This window comes from Micromys minutus (genome assembly GCF_963924665.1).
Source record: "Micromys minutus genome assembly, chromosome: 6".
Taxonomy (NCBI): domain Eukaryota; kingdom Metazoa; phylum Chordata; class Mammalia; order Rodentia; family Muridae; genus Micromys; species Micromys minutus.
Window position 1 is genome coordinate 40,548,009 of NC_137975.1, and position 22,678 is coordinate 40,570,686.

The following is a 22,678-nucleotide window of genomic DNA, read 5'->3' on the forward strand; positions in this document are numbered from 1 at the left end:
TCATGGGTTTTAAAACAGATGACTTCCCTCTAGACTCCTCCCATGACAGCATATTTTCCCTTAGTCATACATTGGTTATTGCTACTATCTCCCTCCAGTAAGCAACACAGGAAGGATGGGAAGGAAAAGGGGGGAAGGGAAAAGAAGAGGACGGGCAAGGGAAGGGAAGGATAAAGAAGGGCGAGTAAGGGTTAGGAAGAGGAAATAAAGAATCATAGCTCAGACACTGTGCCACACTGCCTTAGTCCCTCATGAGTCACAGCTATCCAAAGGCCTCCAGGAGAGGTAGGGCGTGGTGGTACCATCCTCACCCGTGCAAGGCTTTTCATTTCCTTGCCAGGAGTTAGGTGTGACGAGAAAGTAACAGGAGAATTGAAGGAGAAAGAGGTCGATGGGGAGGCTGACAGGTCTGCTCAAGTTCACCGGGCTTTGGCTCATGTTCTCTTTTGTCAGGCTGAGTTTGTGCCTGATGCATGCCATTGAATTTCATGAGAGTGGCCCTTTTACATGTTATGTGGAACTTAAAATTTTTTTTTGTATTTTTATAGTTGTTACTTAAAGATAACTACTTTGGAAATTAACTCCTTCCAAGATTTCGAATCTAAAAACTAACTGTTTTTTAATGTCTGTGGGAACATTATTCGATGTCACCCTGGGCTGGTAGTCCTGGGTTTTTTAAGAAATCAAGCAGAGCAATCACCTTCCTGCTTCTTATGAGATGCTGAGGGGATGTCTGAGGACTCAGTCTAGACAGTCTACCTGCAGTAGTTGACCTTTGAAAAGCAGAATGAATTTGTCCGGGTGATTTGCCTAAAAGATCATTCTCTCTTATGATTATAAAGGATGTTTTTCCTCAGTGACATTGCACTGTTTCATGGAAGCTATTTCCGGAGGAGCTTGTGTCACATGAAGGCAAAAGAGAGATGTGCAACGCTCCCCAAAGTGTGGGGTTTTAAGGGTTCAGAGTGACAGGTGAGATTAGAGCTAGAATTTTAGATCTCTCTATATCAAGTTTTAAGAATGTATCTAAAACTCATTACATTACTTTTTGTTAAGCTCTTCTTTCATGGAAACCTTGGGGGGAGGTGATGATTCAGCAGAGGATGAACGTGGAATGAATGGGCTATATGGTCCTTCCAGTGTTGTGATCTTGTGATGTTGTATACTGCAGGGAAATCATCCTGGAGCCCTTTGCTTGAGGCTTGCCTCAGTACTACCTCTGTTGCAGCTCAGTGACTCACTCACTTCTAATACTGTTTGTTTAATTTAGTCCTATTCAAGTTCTGCGAGAAAGCAGTTCATTTGAACATAGAGAAAAATGCAATAGCTTCCTCCACTTATCTGCTAGATAAAGTTCTGGTCTGTACACGTCTCTAGATGAAGCTTCAGTCTGCAGTGATCTCTGCAAAAGGGGAAGGAATGCATGATGGGGAGATGTCATGTAGAAAACAAAGAGTGAACATCTCTCTCCCCTGCACACACAATGTATAAAATTTCCAGTTGGATGTCAAGGGCTATGGAGTTGCTAAACATTGTTTTTATCTCCATGGTTATGCTGAATAGCTTATGTCAATTGATACAAGCTGGAGTCACTGGAGAGGAGGGAGCCTCAGTTGAGAAAAAACCTCCATGGGACTGAGCAATTTCTTAATTAGTGATTGATTTGGAAGGGCTCAGCCCATTATTGGTGGTGTTATCCTGGGCTGGTAGTCCTGGGTTCTATAAGGAATCAGCTAGAGCAAGCCATAAGAAGCAAGCCATTAAGCAGAACTCCACGGACTTTGTATCATCTCTTGCTTCCAGGTTCCTGTCCGTTTGAGCTCCTGTAAGACTTTCCTCAGTGATGAATAGTGCTGTGAAAGTGTAGGCAAAATAAATCCTCTCCTCCCCAACTTCCTTCTGGTCATAGCTTCATCACAACAATAGGAACCCTAACTAGTACAATGGCTCTAACTAATCCCACCACATGACAATGTCAGCACTCAGAACAAAATAACAGTAACTTGTCCTGGTTTAGTACATTAGGGAATTATTAAGTTATAATATCCAGGCAAGAAGAGAGTCACTTGAGACAAGACACTGCAAGTAAATTTGAAGCTCTTAGCCCCAGAATGCCATTCAGCCTCCCAACTCTGTAGTTCAAATAACAGCACTGGATGGTTGAGAAACAGGCTCTGCTGTGTTGGCTGTGTGATCCAGGATAAAGCACTGCTCACTTCTGGAGCTTGGTTCTTTCTCTATAAAGCAAGTTTGTTGTTTGACAAAGTTACCTGTGCGTGCGCAACACACACACACACACACACACACACACACACACACACACACACACACACACACATGTAGAGCCTGCCATGTTCCTGGCAGCAGAGGAGTGTTTTCTGGGGCTTTCATCTAAGTCCTGTAAAGACTGGGTTGGGAAAACATCTTGAAAGGCACTGCAGCCACCTGCCCTCCGTTCCCTTTCCTGCAGCAGCAGAGTAGCTTTCTTGTTGGGGAAAAAAAAAAAAAAAACCTAACACAAGGACAGGCCATGCCCAGACTGGAGAAGAAGGTGACTTAGGAAAGACTTCATGATTTTCTTACTTCAGATTGTTTTGGAGTTATTTCAGAAGCAGGTGCAAACAAAACGATTGTGAAGTTTGACAAACATAGGGAATTTGTTCCTTTGTCCCAAAGCCAAGAGACTTAAAGTGAGATCTCTGTCTGTAGGTTCAAGAGCAGTTGTAAATACCTGTCTGTATCGAAAATGGTCTGGGTGAGCAAGTAGAATCTGGGGCCCTTTTTCCTAAATGTCCCTCTATTCTGGCTTAGGAGACAATGTGCTTTATTCCAGGCACAGTTTATTCCAGGCACAGGAAGGGAGTAACAATCCAGTATCAATTTCTAATTAAGAAAAAAGCTCACGGCAGAATGTTGATTGTGGAAAGTACAAAACGCTAAGTTTACAACACCCACATAACTCATTAAACATGAAGAAGTTGGGCTGTTTTTACATAGAACCGTCATCCCAATGTTCCAGCATCTTTGACAAGAAAGATGCTACCAAAAGAGAAAAGTAAAAGCCAACTTACTCATAAACACTTTGATCTACAATAGTTCCCTGACAGTAAGTTATGCTAGGACAATGGTGACACAAAGCTTGTGGGAGTAATCAACCAATGTTTGATTTGACTTAAAGCCCATTCCATGAGATGGAACCTATATTCATCACTGCTTGGGTCACCAAGGACCAGAGACTAGCTAGCCCAGAGCCTAGGGTAAAACCAAATACTACTGTTCTAAAAAGCTGTAGCAATAAAAATGGCTCCTAGTACCATGCTGCTATGTTCATGAATCAGTGCCTTGCCCAGGTATCAGTGCTTGAGTTTCCTCTGTGGCAGATGGGAACAAACACAGACTCATAGCCAGACATTATGCAGAAAGTCAGAGACCTTGGAATACTCAGCCATAAACAGAATGTCTCCATCAAATCCTTCCCTGCAAAGGCTTAGGGAACTCTGTGGAAGATGAAGTGGGGAGAATGTAAGAGCTAGAGGGGATGGAAGACTCAAAGAAAATAAGGCCCTTTAAATCAACATGAGCAAAGGTCCTATGAACTCGGAGACTGAGGCAGCATGCCCAGGGCCCGCATGGGTCTGCACCAGGTCCTGTCTGTATATTATACCCATGCCATAAGTTTGTGAAAATTAATAGGTTTATTTGAATTGCTTAATTGAAGTACTTTTGGACTGTCAAATAATAATTATATTTATTATACGTTAAAAAATAATTCATGTGTCAAAATGGAAAGTCTAAGCCAGAACCAGTTGATATTCTAGGTAAAGTTCATAATCAAATTATCATTTTAAATTATGTGAGTTGAGAATTAAACAGATGAGTTGCCTTTCTTTCTCTTAGAAACAATGGAATGGACTTCAAGTTTATAATACAAAAAATGTACAGCAAAAGTAGTCTTAGAGCATAACATGGTCTGAGCTTTCTAAAACAGGCTAAGTCATCTTTACCAAGCGTGGTGCCTCGAAAGTTTGTTCTAAAGGCAGAGAACATAGGATGGCTTGCTGCTGGGGCAACTTTAGAGAGCCAAAGAAAAGAATGCCTAATATAAAACCATTTGAAGCTGCAGTATTGGTCAGTTCGAAGCTGAGTATAAAGAACTATTTAACTATTTAGAGATCTGAATTCACACCAGGGAAATAGAGACAGGAACGATTATGCTTGTTTTAACCGTATAGAGCCTACACTTAAATAAAAGTCATCTCCTGATACAGGTTAAATCATGAGGCCTGTGCTGGTAGCACTTAGCCTTATGATACTGGATGGGCTGTGGCAGTACTGCACCTAGCTCACCACTGCTAGGTAAGAGAGAAAGTGAGAGCTGTTTGCTAATGGAACCAATTTAAGCACTGTTGCCATGCCTACACGGCAGCAGAAAGGCTTGGGTGCACTCTTAGAAAGGCACAGGCGGAGCACTAAGTTCTATGCCATGGTATCTAACAAGGAAGACCAAACTTCTTCCCCTCTGTCTGAGTTCGCATCCCAGTGGGAGGCAGGAGCCAGTGCATAGTAGAGATCTGGCTCAAAGATCAGATAAAAAAGACCCCTATTTCATTTCCATATGTGATGTCTAATCTTCATTAGAGGATTGGCTACATTTAGAATGAGGTATAGAGCATTTCTAGGTGTGTCCTTGAGAGTGCTTCCAGAGATGATCAACTGAGGGAAGGAAGTAAGACCATCCTGTAGCGGGGGGAACACTAACCCATGGACTAGAGGTGGGGACAGGGGGAGAGGAGAAAGCTGGTCAATCCTGCTTCCTGGCTCATGATATGACTTTCCTGCTCTGCCCTCCTTTTTACCACAATGGACTGAAGTGGCTGAAACCAGGAGGGAAATTAAATTTTTCTCTAGACTTTTTAATGCTAACACATAACTAACACAAAACTAAATCAAGTCAGCTTCTAGTTAAATGGCTAAAGACACCACACAGCTTGAATCAGTCTAATCACTAAAACTCCAGTTATAACCAGAAAGAGTACAGGGCCTTGTAGAGTTTAGCTTATATAAAGCTTCAGTGATTTGGAAGACTGAGCATCACACTGCCTTTTCCCTTGGTCCTATCCCTCATCCCACAGCATTACAGACACACAGGCGCTGGAATGAAATGTATTCTGCTTTGGGGTTGGGGAGGCAACTCAACGGTTAGAAAGCCAGGAGCTGCTCTTGCAGAGAACTAGAGTTCAGTTTCCATCCAAGTCAGGTGGTTCACAAGTGCTTCTAAGTCCATTCCAGCGAGGTCTCTGGCCTCCATAGGTACCAGCACACAGGTGCACTTACCCATACACAGAATTAAAAATAATTTGTTAAAATTAAGGAGATAAATTCTGCTCTATCTCAGAGGTTTCCCTGCGTTTCAGAGATAAGGAGGATAGCCCAATGGATCCCTCAGCTCTCCTCAACGTTCCCCTCACTCTCTCAAAAGTGTCTCCTGGAAATGGCACATCCGGAAAAAAGGCATCTCTGGGTGTTATTCATTGAACTGGGCCCATCGATATGCTCTTATGCTGGAAAGAACATAGACACATACGTGCTCCGACGTGAATGCGATGAGCCTGGGTACCGCTGCCATCCCTTTCTCCTTCACCTCTGGAAACATCTTATATCGGGCAATGAGCATGGCATACATGTTGGAGATGGCGCCACCTAGAGGGCACAGAAACAGTCACTGTTTTCCATACTCTATCCTTCTCATGCAAGCAGCCGTCTTTATTCCCACGGACCTAGAATGGCGTCTGAAACTGTGGGTCACAGCCCAATATGGGATCACACAACTGAATTTGGCGGGGAGAAGAGTCTGAAAAGTTGTGAGCAGCAAAATGTTTCTGAATACACAAGAACAAAAATTGTTTCAAAATCAGCCATGTACTGAGTCTGGGTTGTTTCCGGCAGTGTTCAACAGTTCATGTCACATCACATGATGTCACTGTAACCTTGGTCTGAACACAGGTCATGTTCACTTTGCCCTCACCCCATCATAGCATCCAATGCCAATGCTGCCTAAGGCATTGGTTACAAGATTGTTGTATGTTATGAGTAGCGATGCTTTTTTTTTTTACATACAAGACTCTCTGCTGTCACAGAAACTTACCTGTAGAAAACAAACGTCTAACATTTCTCCATCATTTCACTTAGTTAGTGCATCCCAATGTATCTGGATGGTGTTGTGTCAGAATGCTTGATTTTAAAGTTGCTGTTTGAGTTGTTGATATGAGGACATAAATAATTGATGAATAAATATTGGTTTTGAACTCAGACAAAAATTTTAATGATTCCTAAAATGGCCCTAAATGTACCTCTTCCATTTGATATTTGATATGGATGCAATGTGGTAGTATAATGCACTATCATAAAATCAAAATAATGAGTAACTCTAAAACTGGTGACACCTTTACATAGTGCGGTATCAAGTAACCACCTAAGGCTTGATTATTTTTGTAAACTAAACAAATATGTCTCATTATTTTGCAAATTCATTTTTTTTCATGAATGAGTCCAAAGGTGTCATATTTAAGAATTTAAAATAAGGTTTAATACTTATTATCAGTAAATGTTTTTATATGTATATCATTTTATATGCCTAGAAACCCAGGTAAAAGGGGGTCAAAATTGGAAAAATTGAAGAAGCATTGACCTAGCATCCAGGGAAAACCTTACAGCTCCTATAAAGTCTATTCTCAGACTCAAAGATACAGCTAAGAGGGCTTCGGGAAGCACTTTGGGCCCCAAGTACAGTAAGAAAAGCACTTTAAATGCTGGGTGTGGTGGAGCATGTGTTCAAGGCCAGCCTGGACTTCATCGTGAGTACCAGAACTGTCAGGACTACAAAGAGACCCCAGAGAGACAGAAAGGGAGAGGGAAAGGGGTGGAGGAAGAGGGGGACAGAGGAACAGGGAAAGGGAGAGAGAGGAAAAGGGGGAGAGAGAGACTTCAAGGGCAGTTTTCATTTATTTCACTTTTGTTGAGAGTCCTTTTAAAAAGTCTTATTGTTGTTAATTAGATTTCCACCAATGTCTTATCCTTGAATTGAAACAAATAAGCTACCCTTAATTCTGCAGCCTGCTAACGGTTCTTATAGAATGTGGGATAAACATCCACATTCCTCTCCTCATCCTCTGTTGATTCCTCTTAAAAGGTCTTTTTCTCTCAAAGATATTCCTTAGATACAATTGCATTCATGAATGAAATGCTGCTGCTGGTTTCGGCTCCACACAGAATTATATTTTTTTGCCTTTCCACAGGACTGTCAAGATTTCATATGATGAGGTTTTACTCTTCTCTATAAGGAAGGTCTCACTTCACAAGCAATGAAACTTTCTGCAGGATTGTTCAGAACCTTAGGATGTTTGTTCTCTAGGAAATATGAAGGCACCGAATAGTCTGGCTTAGAGGACCTGGAGCCAGAAGGCAGGGTGAGCTAAATGTGTTTTCTCTCTGCCCCACTTTGGCCCTAGAGATCCAGGACAGTAGAACACAGGTCGAATATATTTGGGTCAGACGCCCAGATGAGAGACAGCCTGTGTGATGCTGGACACAAAGGAAAGCTTTTGAGCAAGTTTCTCTCTAGCTTATGATACTAGTACTCATTGATACTTTGAGCTACAAAATTTCTTAAAGAGGGCTGTCTTGAGTAATATTGGGTAGTTAGCCTCATTCTTGAATCCCAGTTTCAAACATTTGCTCTCAAGCCATGACAACCCAAACTATTCACAGACATTGCCAGTTGTTTTGGGGCAGGCAATACTGGCTCTCTAGTTGAGAACTGCTGCTCTTGCTACATTTGTCAGTGTGGTGGGGCTGGGGTGGTGTGTGGTTAGTGGGGTGGGGATAGGGGTTAGAAAATGAAGGCGAATATAAACAAAGAAAGCACCCTTCATGTGCAATTATTCAAGAAGCTTTCAATCCTGGTCTCTTGCTCCTCATTTTGCATCTCAGTCATCCTCCAACTAAAGGCTTTGTAGCATCTCAGTCATCCCCCAGCTAAAGGTTTTGTAGCATCTCAGTCATCCTCCAGCTAAAGGCTTTGTAGCATCTCAGTCATCCTCCAGCTGAAGGCTTTGTAGCATCTCAGTCATCCCCCAGCTAAAGGCTTTGTAGCATCTCAGTCATCCCCCAGCTAAAGGCTTTGTAGCATCTCAGTCATCCCCCAGCTAAAGGCTTTGTAGCATCTCAGTCATCCCCCAGCTAAAGGCTTTGTAGCATCTCAGTCATCCTCCAGCTGAAGGCTTTGTAGCATCTCAGTCATCCTCCAGCTGAAGGCTTTGTAGCATCTCAGTCATCCTCCAGCTAAAGGCTTTGTAGCTCCTAGTCTAATGAGGGGATTTGTGTAAAATCACTTGAAGAGATACCTGATTCCTACCACCTCTAGTGATTATATTAGGAAAAGATCTGAGACTAAGCCAGGCTTTTTCTCCCTAAGTCTGTATCGTTTTTGACCTGACTAAGGTTAGGGAGGTTTCTGATTCTCAGGTATAGGTAAATTAGCATATACAGAATTCTTCCACGAGTCATGAAGCAATTTCAGGAAGCACTAAGTTCCTACAAGTTCATAAAAGTTCTGGGAGTAACATAGCTGAACAACAGTCAAAATAAGATGAGCATTTTGTCCAAGACCTAGTTCATACAATTTATTCCCAGGACCAGAGGAAACCGGGGCATAACTATGATCCTACCTTCTCTATTCCTGTACCTTGAATCATTCAACTCTTTAGCCCAGGAGCAAGGTTAGCTGTTACCTAGTAAAGCTTCTACTAGCAAATAAGGATACTATATACTGCTACTCTGCTTGTAGGACGTTGAACAGAAACAGATCTGCATTGCTTTCTGGTGCTGTCCCCACTGACTCTGGAATATTTATATTACAATATAATACTACATCTATGGCTTTTACACCATAGTTAGAACATAGAGTTTCCAGGCTCTAAGAAAGAAGCTCCATCGCCTCCACACACTGATTTGCCACCATCCACAATGTTCTACAGAACCCAGCAGAACCAACAATGAGGATTTGGGTGGGGTGTATGTTTTCTGGGGCATGTGGATCTGGAGACAAGCTAGATAATTAGGCATATCCCTTATTTAGACTAGCAAAAGACAACATAATCCTACTTCTGTGAGCTATTAAAACTGAACTATGTTGCTCTTAGTAAAGAGAATCAATAATGTAGAAATGATGTTGACATTGTAACCCTTGTAACTGAACCTAGTTCTTCATGAAAATATGTTCTAAGCATCAATCTTAGACAATAAGAAGAAATAGAAAAAAAATTAGCAGGAAAGGAGAATAAGAACTAAATTGTCTAGAAAATGAAAGCATCCATCACGACTAGTATTCAATGACTTTTTTTAGGCTAATTTTCTGTTCCATTTAACTAACACATTTTCCTTTAGCATCTCACAAAACATGCTATATAGTTAAAAACATAAAACAACAGAGGTGAGATGGTCAGTCAGTCAGATACACACAAGTCCTGTCTTCATGGCCATTGCTGCTTGGTCATTGTTTCAACCTCAAACCCTCTCACCTCTTACTGCACTTGCAGATTTGCTTCAGAGGGATCTAAATACAGCCTGTCTGTGACTGTCTGTGACTGTCTGTGCCTGGCTGTGCCTGGCTGTGCCTGGCTGTGCCTGGCTGTGCCTGGCTGTGCCTGGCTGTGCCTCACAGATGTAATTGCACCTCTGGTTGCTCCTGCTCAGCCCACCCATCACAGCTTACTGAAGACTGGCTTTCTCTCAGATTAGGCACCACTCTGGCACTAGGCTTCTTATCCATGGGTCAGTGACTTTTTCCATTGCCTTCTTAACTCTCTTTTTATCTAGGAATGAAGTCAAGGTCACAGCATTTTGTTCCAGGTTGATTCTCTAGGCTGGGAAAGGTATAAATAATGAAGCTTAGCCTGCTGTGCCTGGCAATCAAAGGCAGAATGGAAAAGATTGGGTGGCATGACAAAGAGGAGAGAAAATCCCTCAAAGAAATCAGCACTCTCTTCTAGCTCTGAGGAGCCAGCTCTCCGTGCACTCATTGCCCTCCTTGAAATTAGTCTAAATCCAATTTCCTGCTCATTATTTCAGAGACTAGAGAAAAGAGGGAATGGGCATTTCGGGAGAAATATAGCTTGGTACACACCTTCACACACCGAGTGTTGTGTTAAATGATGCTTTCATTTCACTCATTCCCAGAAATGCAGCAAGGGTGAATCTCCTTATTAGCAAGTATTATTATTTTGACCAGCACTTTCCATACATCTTATATGTAGGGTCATGGTAGAAGTATGGGGTGATATTACCTCTGACTATACTCTACGGAACACAAATAACTGACAGTTAAGGGTGGGATTAGTAAACTCCAAGGCGTGTCCAATGTACTAAGCCACATTCATTGTCTTCATAAACATATGTGACCTACTCAAACACAGATTAGACGTTTATAACAAACCAGAAAGAAAAAACAGAGAAAAAATATATATATGTACCAGGAGAAAAGATTCCATCGCCAGAACCCCCTGGCCAGCCAATGATCTCTCTCATTTTCTTTAGTGTAACATATTCCAGCAGCACAAATACAGGAGCGATCTCATAGGTGAACCTGAAATGTATAAACGACCACATTTTCTGTATGTAGCTCAGATGAGTAATTTACTATTGTGATACCACAAAACTTCTCCTTTTTGAACACTTACATTCATTGGTGTAAAGATTATAACATCACATATAAAATTATTTATAAAAGTTTTTTGGAAATATTGGTAATTTTTCTCTTGCCATAGAGGCAAGATCTTCAAATATTGGCATACAGTGCACTGCTAGTTTATCATATCGAATGCAGATTATTACATAGTAGGTGTAAAAGGGAATGCTGGCTTTTATTTCTCTTTTACATCATGTGTTATTTTAAATCAAATAACTCTTTTGGGTTTTAAATCTGTGCATAGTTTGATAAAATAAAAAAACATAAAAGTTATTTCTTAAATTAAACCAGCTTGAGAAGAACAATGATACACAGGGATTTACACAGAAGAGGGATTTTTTTTTTTTTGTAATTAGTTACTTACATGTTAGTGTTTGCTGTTGATGTCAACCAGTCTGCTGCTAATCCAACCATATCCAATCCAGTAGACAGCTGATTAAAATATCGGGGGTGCCCTGAATAAAATGGAATTAGGATTGCAACCAGTGAAAACAATTGCCTCCCAAACACGTGGTTTTATATCCAAAGGATCTTGAAAGACACTTTAGTTACAAGAGATGCATATTCAGAAATAAAATATGCAATTGAGCCGGTGAGCCCAAGACACACATCACATGCACAGTGTGCACACAAACTGAAGCAACCCTTCTTCTAACCAGGAGCTACTTGGGGCATAATATTCTGTAAGACATACGCTAAAGATCTCTCAAGTAGGCCCTATAAAAATAATATGTACTTTGCAATGTGGAGACTAGATCATTTTCTACTATACTTCCAATATAATTGCAAAATAAAATGTTAAGGCATCCCAAACCATTCTTCTTATTTACATTAATACTGCTAATGGTCCTTTTGTTGAGCGATTCTGAGAATCAGTCATACTATGACATCCCTCAGGCATGCCAGCATTCATAATAATGTCAGTGACAAATGACTGATGATTACAAAGACAAGACAAAAATGAAAAAAAAAAAAAAAAAAAAAAAAAAAAGAAAGGATGCTGTGCCGAGTGGCTCATCTTGGATTAAAGGTGAGGAGCATCTAGAGATGACATAGACAAAGCTAATTCTTGACAGCTCTTTTTTGTTTGAATATTTGATTATAGTCAACAGAGGTCCCTCATAGTTGAGATTTAGAACAAAGCTGAACATCAGCATTACTGTCTTGTTGACAGATATGTGAAAAATATATTCTATGGATAGACTGACCCATTAAAAAGATTATCCAATCAATTTTTAGATTTCTCTATAATTCTGTAAGTGAATTGATCTCCACATACTCTGGAGGCTGTTCTTTCAAAATGTGATGACAAATATCTCATTGGGAGCCTGTTTTCTCATTTTGTCCCATAGAAGCCTACCGATAGATCCATGTTGTGTTTAGCAACAAGAGTTTGGGAGGAAGCATAATTATGCAAGTGGTATCTGATTAAAACGGTATCTGTTACTTGCTGGACATCTGTCCGGTGTCTGTGATGTGAGTCTCACATTCCAAGTGTGGACAAAACAAGATAAAGGACAACACTGGAAAAAGCACATTGCTTATCTCTGGGACTAGATGGCTCTCTTATCAGCAGCAGGCATGCAGCTAGAGGGTTTGACAATAGAAACAGGCAGGCACTGGGATTGAGCTCAATTTAAAGGGATTGGTATTTGTGCACCTCTAGTTAATTCTTGGCATTACCTCCTTTATGGTCTCAAATCATGCTCTTTTCTCTGCTGCAGTCTGTTTGACTCTGACCTCATCAGATTACTCATTCAGAAAAGGTATAAAGTCCCTTGGCTGCTGCAGTTGCTGTTGCAAGATATCACCCCTTCTCTCTGCCTCATTGACTCCTTATTTCATTGTAGCCCAAAGCTGACATCACAGCCTACTTTTCTCACCAGAGAGCACTTCACTCTTCCATTCCCAAATCAGTTGCTGAGTGAGGAAATCAACCTGGATTTATTTTATAACGTATATGCATTTCTAGATGAACCTTCCTATTGTCACACAGGATTTAACTGAAAATTCTGGCAGCAAAAACCTCTGAATAAAACAAAAAGGAATTTGAAGGTGTGTGCAGGAATGCTGAACAAATACTTGTGGTAAACTAAATGCAAGCATGATGCTTCTGTTACTGGGTTTCCTTCACTCCATCTAGGTTTTTACCTTGGTCTGCAATTTTATTTGACTCTTGCATTACAGCTTCCATTTATGGATTATGAAATGAAACTACAGAGCTAGGTAGTTTGACAGGTCAGAACAGTATGCCATCTGGGGTTCTGGTGGAAATACCTCCCTAATTACATTTGTTCTGCTCCTGTGGCCCCTGTGCACCACCTCCAAGGGTTTCCCACTGCACCCATCCAGGGCTGTCTGAAAGCTTAAGAAGTAGCCTCTGAATCTATCCATGGTTCCAGAAGTGCTGGCATTCTGCGGGGGCCCATGTGATTTGAGCAGGGTGAGTGGAGCTCCAAGCACAGGGAATCTCCTGCACAGATTAACCAATGAGTTCTGAAAGATGTGTAAAACCTAGTACCTGGCAAATGAGACCTGGTGCTCACCAGTCAGATGGAGAGAAGCCGAAAGTCCTTTAAAACTGCTTTTTGTGAACTGACAACCCACCAAAGGATGCTCCTCCCACATTGGGTTCAGTTTCTTTTGTCTAAGGCTTCTCTTAAAGACTGAAGACTACATGACCTTAGCCTATGCTCCCAGCAAATAAGGGAGCAATCCTTGCAGACACCATTCTAGAATCCTACTATTCATAGAAGTTTCCAGTGCTAACACTTCTTTACATGCTATTTAAAAAGGACACAGACACCTTATTTAAAAATCTCCACTGCTCTTCAATCCTTTCTAAAGCTCGAAGCCAGATGGACATTAAGTTAAGAGGGAACAAGTGACATTTTATAAAATGATCTTCAAATGATCGTAAGAATACTGGATGACAAGGAGGACTCTTATAGAGGCAGGGGAGGAGGGATAAGATCAAGGGATTCTGGAGGGGAAACCGGGAAAGGGGATAACATTTGAAGTGTAAGTAAAGAAAATCCATTTTAAAGAAGAATAATTATAAAAACAAAACGAATACTGGATAGTGACAGAGAGGGCAAGTGCATTGGTAGACTAGATAGTGTCACCTGATGAACAGGACACTAACGCATAAGAAGCCACAGCTTTCCAGCTGAAGAATAAAAGCTGCCTATGGGTGATTTTTTTTTAAGTGCAATTTAGAGATATATGGGCAGAAGACATAATGTAGCATCAATGGTATTGAAATATTCATCTTAATCTAACAATTTTTATCTTCACTCTAAATGAGAGTCACCACAGCAACATTTGACTAACAATTTTACAAAACTAAAGCAAAAATCTGATAATTTAATGAACTCATTTATTCTCCAGCAGTAAATAGAGCATTGATATATAGAACTATTACTTCCACTGACTGGCAATTCCCATTATCTTAATTCTAAATTGCATTTCAAAGACTAGCTAGCAGCTTTTAAAAACAAAGAGGTTTAAAATAAAAAAAGCATGCCCTGTCTTTTTTATTTATGACCAGCATAGACAAATCGTAGCAGTTTGCCATTAGAGTCAGGTGTGGGGGATGGGTCAAGCAGAAAAGGATTAAAAGCATTGCTCAAGTTGGGTACATGCAAAATAAGGGGAGCAGAGTATCCTTTTACGTTTGCTTACATGTGTATCTTGTTGGTTTTTCAGGAGGGCTAACTGAGGATATCTAAAAATGACTATAATCCACGGAAATCAACAAGTCCAACTCATTTCCCCTTCTATCTATTTCCAAGTGCACCGTCTTACAAAGTAGATAACAATTACAGAATAAAGCGGTTTTCTGAGGCTTCTATGCAAACCTTTCTTCTCTAACCATGTAAAGAATGCTCAGGGAAGAAAAGGCTAAACAGTTTTTGTAGCAAAATTCTTAAAGTGTTTGTTGTTTGTGATACTAATAAATTACCCACAAAATGGAAGCATAAAACACATTTGCATGGTAACCAGTGCTTACTTCCTATTTCACATTTGTCAGTTGCCAGTACATGCTTTTACTTCGACAAATCATTGTAAATTCACAAGCCTTCTCTGCTCTACCCCATAAAGGCGTTTATATTTATCACATTGCTCTGTTTCACAATGTATCAGGCTGATTAGAGACAGCTTAGAGAAAAAAAGCAAGGCACTCAGGACCTGGGAGGAAGAAAGCTGCCTAAGTAATCAAATAATGTTGCACCTGGACTACCACATCGGTTTACCAGGTTTTAAAGGAACGGGAGACTCTAAGAACAAAACACACATATTTAAAGTGGACCATTAAACATGTCGGGTATTCTTATCTACATAGGGGTGAAGGAGAAAAATCCTTGAATAATACTGGCAAGCTAGTCTATATTGTGGTGTGTGTGGGGGGGTACGGGGGGTTGAGCAGGTGCCTCCGTACTCCTTACAAACCAGGAGAAAAACTGGGATTCAAATCTAAAATTTAGTCGTTTGAAATAACGCTACGCTATAACATTCTCCCTCCAGCCTGAAGATTCTACAGGCTGGTTAGCTGGGATTCTTGACTAGTTCCATGTCAAGGAAATTGCCAACAGCACACTGGAGTTCAGGCAAACTGGATTGCATCTTTAGTCTTCACAGGACCCTTTCAATATTCTTTTTATTTTTCCATTTTGGTTCCCTTGTACTGGTCCCTGCTGACAAATAGTTGCTTCTGCAACCTCCGATTAATCTCCGTGCCAGTCTGACAATTTATACCCTGATGACGCCCGGATATTGTTAGAAAGGTGCCTTTAAATCACTCTAATAATGAGTAATTTTAAGCGAATATAACTTTTGCAATTTTTAAAATAACACGATCCCAAAACGGTTTTATATATAAAAAGAAAATCGCAAAAGGAAAAAAAAAGCTTTATTATTGCTGGTTGCACAATACCTGTTTTAATTGCATATTTTAGAGTTGTTTGGCAATGCGTCAAAATTTCCTCCAGATTTTGCGGTTGGTCCGACAATTCCCAATTATACTCCTGAAGAAGCTCATTAGGGTAATGAAAATCAATCACTTTAGTTGATCTATCGAAACTTTTCACCACGTACTGAAGCAAAATGTTCATAACATCTTGCAGAAATGCCAGAGTGGGCCTTTCTCCGTCACAGGCCGGCAGCAGGTCTGAAGAATGGAATGGGAAAGACGCTTTAGATTTCACTCCGCAAGGATCGTAATTACTGACCGGGCAATTTTGCTTCAAACTGATTTGATGAGCACTGTGATTACAGTGCTCAGGAGGGTGAAATAAGGAGGATCTCTGAGAACTGGGGGCCCCGATTCTGTTAGAGGGGAGACGACCTTGTCTCAAACAAAACCAGAGAGAGCGTCTGGAAACACAAACGAATAAAACTCCCTTCCAGAATTAAGTTTTGCATTTTATTTTTATAACATATTACGTTGCTTGGTTTATTGTCTTTCCAAAATGAGTGTCTCAGCTTTTCTGTCTCATAAGTGTTTTTCCTAAATGATCTATTTGAGTAAATCGTCTTAATGCTTTATCAACACTCCACTTCGGAAATGTTTGAGAAATACCTTCGGGCAAACCAGGAAAAGTGGTTCATGCCAAGTTATGATCTCTGGCTTTCCTGAAGGCCGGATTTCCCCAAAGTTGTTGTTGTTGTTGTTGTTGTTGTTGTTGTGTGTGTGTGTGTGTGTGTGTGTGTGTGCGTGTGTGTTTGGAAGCCTGGGAGCTGTGCATGCGTAGGTAAAATTTAGCGCCTAGGGCTCTCGGAAACAGAATTGTTCCTTGTTGAAATAACAGTTACAAGCTTACTTTGAATCCAGTCGAACACCTAAAAATCCCTGCAATTTCGAAGTACTTCGCAGGATATTTTGGAAATCTGTGCTCCCCAGAGTCTGGGGCAGCACCGAGAAGCCTAGTGCACAGGGCTGCCACTCGAGGCTGCGCAGTACAGGGCGCTGTGGCCGCGGAGTCGGGTTGGGGAAGGCCAGGGGCGGGTTCTCAGCGCGCTCCAGCCCACAGACCCGGCGTCCTTCCAATTCTGCGGAGTCCCCCCACCCCACCTCCACCCCCACTACACCCCGCCACCCGCTTGGAGGGGTCAGACGTCCGCGGGGTGGAGCGCGGTCATGGCCAGCCGGCCTCTCTTTACCTGTTGCTTGCAGAAACGCATAGTTGACATCCCCTTTGGGGCAGCTGCAGGGTTTTTGGTTACAGGTGCAGGCTACCTTTTTGGTGGCGGCCCGCGAGGTCACGCTTCCGCCGCTCTCCGCTGGCTTCTCAGAGTCTCCATAGAGCAGAGCTAGACAAGGAGCACGGGACCCGGGTCAGTCAGCGACAGCCCTGGTTCCCATATCCCTACCCACCCGCAGCCGAGGGACTCGGCCGGCGTAGGCTGCAGGCGCGCAGCGGAGTGGGAGACAGGGCTCTGGCGCCGCGGGACCCCGACCTTGCCCGCCCTTCTCCCTAGCCGCGCCAGCACTCACCACACAGCTTGTTTCCAATGCCGCCCGTGAACTTTTGGGCCACCTGGCACCAGGCTCTCGCTGCAATCGCCAGGCAGGGAAAAGCGAATCGGAAAGAGAACAGACGGGCGAGTGAGAAATTTCATTCCAAGTGAACCAGGTCTCTGAGTTCAGAGTCTGGGGACCTGTCGCCAACCTCGAGAACGGCCGCGGGCGAGCGACTCTGCTTTCAGCAGGTGGGGGAACCCAAGGAAACCTGATGCAGGGACCAGCCCTTTTTGACGCGTCCCAGAAAGAAAGCAGCCCACACCGCGGCCCTTTTCACTTGTTCACCAGGTCCTCGGGTTTCCAGACCCTCCCTGTCCGCGTCGGGGCTGCCTTTCCTAGACTTGAGGTTCTGTGTTTTTCGCCGCGCTTACCTTTCAGACCCCAAACTCTACCGGGTTCCTATTTTGTCTTTCCCTGCCCGGGGTCTAGACGTCCGAGGCAAAGCCCAGGTCCTTGATTTCTGACTTTGGAAGATGCTGCAGTCTTTCAGGAGCCCACGTTTAGGGGAAGGGGCCCGAGACAACCCCGAGCCTTTTCCCGGGGGGACAAAAGACTGAAAGGAGGTGTTGGGGTTCTCGCACAGTTAAAAACTTAATCCAGAGAGCCAGGCTCAGCGCCCAAATAAGTTTCCTGTTGCAGATGTCAAAGCTTTGATCATCTGCGCAACCCTGTGAACCCTAAACCACCTTAAACCACCCACAAAGCTCTCCTGCTGCAGGTCCTGATTTTCCTACCTGTGCCGGGGTTCTCAGGATCCCCAGAGCCATCTTCAGATCCGAAGGACCAAAAACCGGAGCCGGGAGATGCCATGGGTTCTGCTAGACTGACGCCGGTCGCCTCCGAGTGGCTGCGGGCAAGCTGCCTTCAGCTCGACCCTGCACGCGCGTGCGTGCGTGCGTGTGCGAGTGTGTGTGGCAGGAGGAGGGCACCGCGCGAGGGCTGGAGCGGCCGCGCGACGAGGGTGGGTGTCACACAGGGACAGGAAACGTGCTGTCTGCGTATGCCAGTGGTCGTGCGTGTGTGTGTGTGTGTGTGTGTGTGTGTGTGGCGCAGGGACGCGCCGCTGGGCTCTGCACTGAGGTTAAATGATCCTCACAACATAGAGATTGGGAAGTGGAAAGGGCCCAAGAGATTTTTTTTTAGGGAGAGAGAGCTTGGTGGGGAGATTAGGGAGTGACGGAAGGGAAATGGAGGAGCTGGGTCGTGAGGTGCGTGGCTGTGCGTTCGAGCGCGAGTCCGATGCGGGGGAGGGAGGCGGGCCTGCGCAGCTCTGACCCAGCCACAGGCGCTCCCGGTCCGCTTCGGCCGGGACGCGCTGTCCAGGGTGCTACGGCAGCTCGCTGCACGCTGGCCTCGGTGACCTCGGGGACCAGGGAGACCTTGGCAGGATTGGAAGGGTAGCTGAGAGCGATTTCACGTGTGCAGCGATCGGCTCATTGTTTGAGAACTGTCTCTGGCTGAGGCCGGTCAAAAGCGGTTCTCGCGCCCGCCTTACCCCAAATCCGTGCCGAGGTCGCAGTGACCTCAAGAGTCCAGGCCACCTGGCCGCAAACAGGCAGAGCTCCAGAGCACAGGGAAAGAACCATCGAAGGAGGAAGGTGGACCGCTTCCACGCCGACGGCCTCATTTCATCTCCTTAGCAGAGTCTAACGTCTGCGGGCTGAACTGAGCTGGGCTAGCCTGGTGTGTGTGTGTGTGTGTGTGTGTGGCGGTGGGGGGGGGGTTGTCGTACACTTCCTGTGCAGTCATGCGCTGGGTCCCCAGACCCACCGTCCAGGTTTTGACTGACAGCTGAGGAGAATAACTGCTGATTGAAGCAATTAAAAATCCACGCTGGAGTCTATCACCGAGGACCTCAGGCTGCGAAAAATTAAATAAATAAAACGAACAGAAACTTCTTGAAAGGGAGCGGCGAGCTGACAGCCCACAGGATTTGTGGTTGATGGGGGAGGGGATCTGGTTATTTGGTGACCTTGGCCTGCTGCTTATGCTCCTGTGCTTAGGCGGGGTTTAGAGGGGTTTCCGAAGTAAGCAAACCAGACTTTCCAAATTCCAGGAGAAAGGGCACTCCGGTCTTTCCACGGGTACTCAAACCACTGACTCCTCTCCTTCCCCAAAGGAGTCCTTACTGTCAGGAGGTGACTAGGAACGCAAGGTTGGCAATTTCCAGGCAGAGAGAAGTAGTTTCGTTTGTTTTCTAATAAAGGAATGAAACAATTCGTTCTGTTTTCCTTTCACTAAAGACTCTTAAAGGCAGGGATGGCGCCTTGAGGAGGATTTGGGGCCCTCGCACTCCGGACTCCACTGTTTCCTCTTGTCTATACTAGACCCATGATTTGCGGCTTACAGAGAGCTCAAGAAAGACTGGAGGGAAGGTACTGCTTTCAACCGTTCCCTGCCGCCTTTCCTGCGCTCTCTGAGGGAGGGGCTGCAGTCTTCCTGGTCTCCACAGCATTTCTTCGTTCCTTTTGCGTTTTTCAAACAAGGCACCAAAGCTCTTGCCTGAGCAGGGACCCCTGAACCTGTAGTCTTGGCGACCTAGGATCACTTACTTTATTAGGGATCTTGAGACCTCGGGTAACTGTGCAGATGCCCAAGTCTTGGGCCCCGAAATTTGTTCTCTTCACAAAGCTTTATCTTCTTCCCAGTTGCCAGAATCCAGGGTGCCAGGGAGTATCTAATAGTGCCCACTGAGGTCGAGGCATGGGGTGGAGTGGGGGAAGTGATTGGCGCTGTTGAGGTACTACCCTTGCACTCACGTCTCTAACCCAAAGCAGAAGCATGCTGAGGGAAGGCAGTCATCTTGACCCCAGGCCTCAACTTGGGCAGTCTTTAGGGTACTCCAGGCCCGGTGGCTTCAGCTGGCAGAGGCAACAGCTCCTGGACTGCTGGGTGCTTTCTCCATCCAGCCTTGCCAATATGACTTGGAGAGCCTGGGTCTTTGTTTAAATCCATACCAAATCCTGCAAATAATTCTCTCTTCAAGCCAGCTGGCTGGGGTTGAAGCTTTTTACCATGGATGAGTGGTCCGAAATGGATCGTACACACACACACACACACACACACACACACACACACACACACACACACACACACCTCCCAAGGACGAAATGGATGAAAACCAGAGGACAGATTCTCAGCATCTGAATTTAACTTCGTTAAAAAATAGTGACTTAAAGCAGTACTGTTGAAATGCAATTGAATCTCACAGCTCTGAGTATTTTTTAAAATGCTATTTACATTATTATATTTTTTTGCCACTCCCTACTTTGGATGCAGGCTGAAATTGGGTTTGTCTTTTTTTTTTTTAAATCCAACCTTTCCTAGACAACAATTTGCTTTGTAAATTTTTTTTTCATTTTCCCAAAGGACCCATCCCCCCTCTTGCTCCTGGTTGTTGATAACAAAAGAGCTCTGGGAGGTAATAATTACAGTCATTAGTTCACAAAGGAGGCAGCAGACTGGCAATGAAAGACTGTTAGCTGGGAAGGCTTTTATTCTAATGCAGGAGACCCACAACAAAATTTTAGTATAGCCCGCTGGTATCTGTTGTGAGGTTACTAATTCCTTGTCCACTGTATGTCACCCAGAATTCCCGTGGCAAGGTGGTCAAAGAAGGCTATTTGGTACAAGTTTTCTCTGGAGTACTTTTGCTACCTAAATGTTGAGCTACTGAAAAGGGGGTAGACTGAAAGGTTGGGAACAGCTGCAATCTTCCTTTTCCAGCATTACTTAACCCGGGATGCAGCAACTGAGGTAGATCTGTCTGTTGTATAGATCTACTCAGCAACCAAATATACCTTCACAAACAGTCTAGCGAGGACTATGGAGTGGAGGTGTCCACTGAAAACCAGGATTAAAGGGTCGGTCTGGCAAACAGCAGAGCCCAGCTCCTCCCTAGCGCACCTGCTCCAGGTGCCCAGTGGTGCACAGGAAGCCTAGCCACCTGGACACCAGAACTCCTGTCTCCCCAAATCAGTCTGTGAGCCCTGCTGTTCCGATTTCTGGTGCCAGGTGCAGGTTCTGACGCTCCATGGGGTTGGCACAGTTAGGGTGACTCTTCTATTCTGTCTGTCTGGCCCCAAACTGGAGAAGGAGCAGGGAGGGAGGGCACTTGAACTTGGGAGACTGGCCGTGTTACAAAGGGGAGGCCACTCCTCAACAGGATCCTACTTCTAAAATGCACTCACTGGCTACAAGGAGCTTTAGAGGCTGATCTACAAAGACTATGACCACTCCCGCAAGCCAAAGCTATCAGCACTCTGCTTTTTTTTTTCTTTGTGGCCGGAGCCAAACTGAACTTGTTTGCTCATTCAGTCCTGGAACCCTACTTGTACCTTGTTTATCCAGTCTAGGTGGTATAGACCTGGAAAGTTAACCTGAAGGGTTTTTGTTTGTTTGTTTCCTCCTCCTCCTCTTTCTCCTCCTGCTCTTCCTCCCCCTCCTCCTCTCCCTCTTCTTTCTCCCCTCTTCCTCCTCCCTCTCCTCCTCTTTTCCCTCCTCCTTCTCCTCCTTTTACCTCTCCTTCTCTTCTCCTCCTTCTCCTTTCTTTTCCTTCTCCTTCTTTTGGACTGGCTGCAGCTAAGTGGTAAGGAAATTCCTGCCTCCTACCCACTGTCCTTTTGCTCACTTTTATGTGGCAAACTTCCAAGGAGGTAAGGGCTACTTCAAATCTGCAGAGTAAGACACCTTAAAATCTGATAGTCCTCAGTCAGAGGACCGGTTAAGCGTGGGCTGGCCAGGAAGAGTGTGTGTGAGTGGTGAGGTTTGCAGGCCTGTCTGCAGCCCACATTTCTAGGTAAAGTTTAAGTTAGACTGCTTTAGCATGACCGAGGGGTGGGAATTTTTGGTGAAGACAGAGGTCATCTTAGCTCCTGCCCCAGGCCCAGCTATAAATCAGACAGAGGTCCTCAAGGCACAAGGCAGACAAGCCCACAGGCCTTTTAGGATACTTACTTTATTTAGCAGTATCAATAGTCAAGAGAGGAGGAAACTCATGTTTAAGATGAGTTCACTTTCAAGGTTTTATTACGCTCTCACCTTGCCTTTATTCTGGCATACCTAACCAGGAATGACTGTCATTTGGTTCTGGGGGGTGGTGACAGTTCTAGCACAGTAAGTACCCCAAATCACCATCAACGGAATAAAAGGATGCATTAGAAGAATAGGGGCAGCAGTCAGGTGGGAAAGCTGGAGCCCAGTATCTGGAACTACTGAGGGGTTTCGATTCTCTTAATCCTAGGTTAAAAGTCTCTTGTTTCAGGGACCCAAGACCCTAGCCTTTGAGAGGGAAACAAAGCTTGCAGGCTATCAGAGGCCTTAGCACTTGGCAGTTCCAGTTCCAGAGTGTACCCTGCTGCTGCTTTGATCCCTGTAGCAGTAATTCAAGGTCCAGCACTTTCTGAAGCTCC

The 22,678-nt window shown here is 44.1% G+C and overlaps 1 protein-coding gene across 1 annotated transcript in view; it reads right to left on the bottom strand.

The window, feature by feature from the left end:
- The window catches only part of GAD2 (glutamate decarboxylase 2), a gene marked incomplete at both ends in the record, with an annotated part of 60,920 nt that extends 42,843 nt beyond the window's left edge, over window positions 1-18,077 (bottom strand). Inside the window, 7 exons of the mRNA XM_080917865.1 lie at window positions 5,585-5,700; window positions 10,530-10,642; window positions 11,109-11,199; window positions 15,681-15,914; window positions 16,907-17,056; window positions 17,241-17,300; window positions 18,002-18,077. Coding sequence (XP_080773991.1) covers window positions 5,585-5,700; window positions 10,530-10,642; window positions 11,109-11,199; window positions 15,681-15,914; window positions 16,907-17,056; window positions 17,241-17,300; window positions 18,002-18,077 — 840 coding nt within the window. The remainder of the gene's footprint in view (window positions 1-5,584; window positions 5,701-10,529; window positions 10,643-11,108; window positions 11,200-15,680; window positions 15,915-16,906; window positions 17,057-17,240; window positions 17,301-18,001) is intronic.
- Between the last annotated feature and the right edge of the window lie 4,601 nt (window positions 18,078-22,678).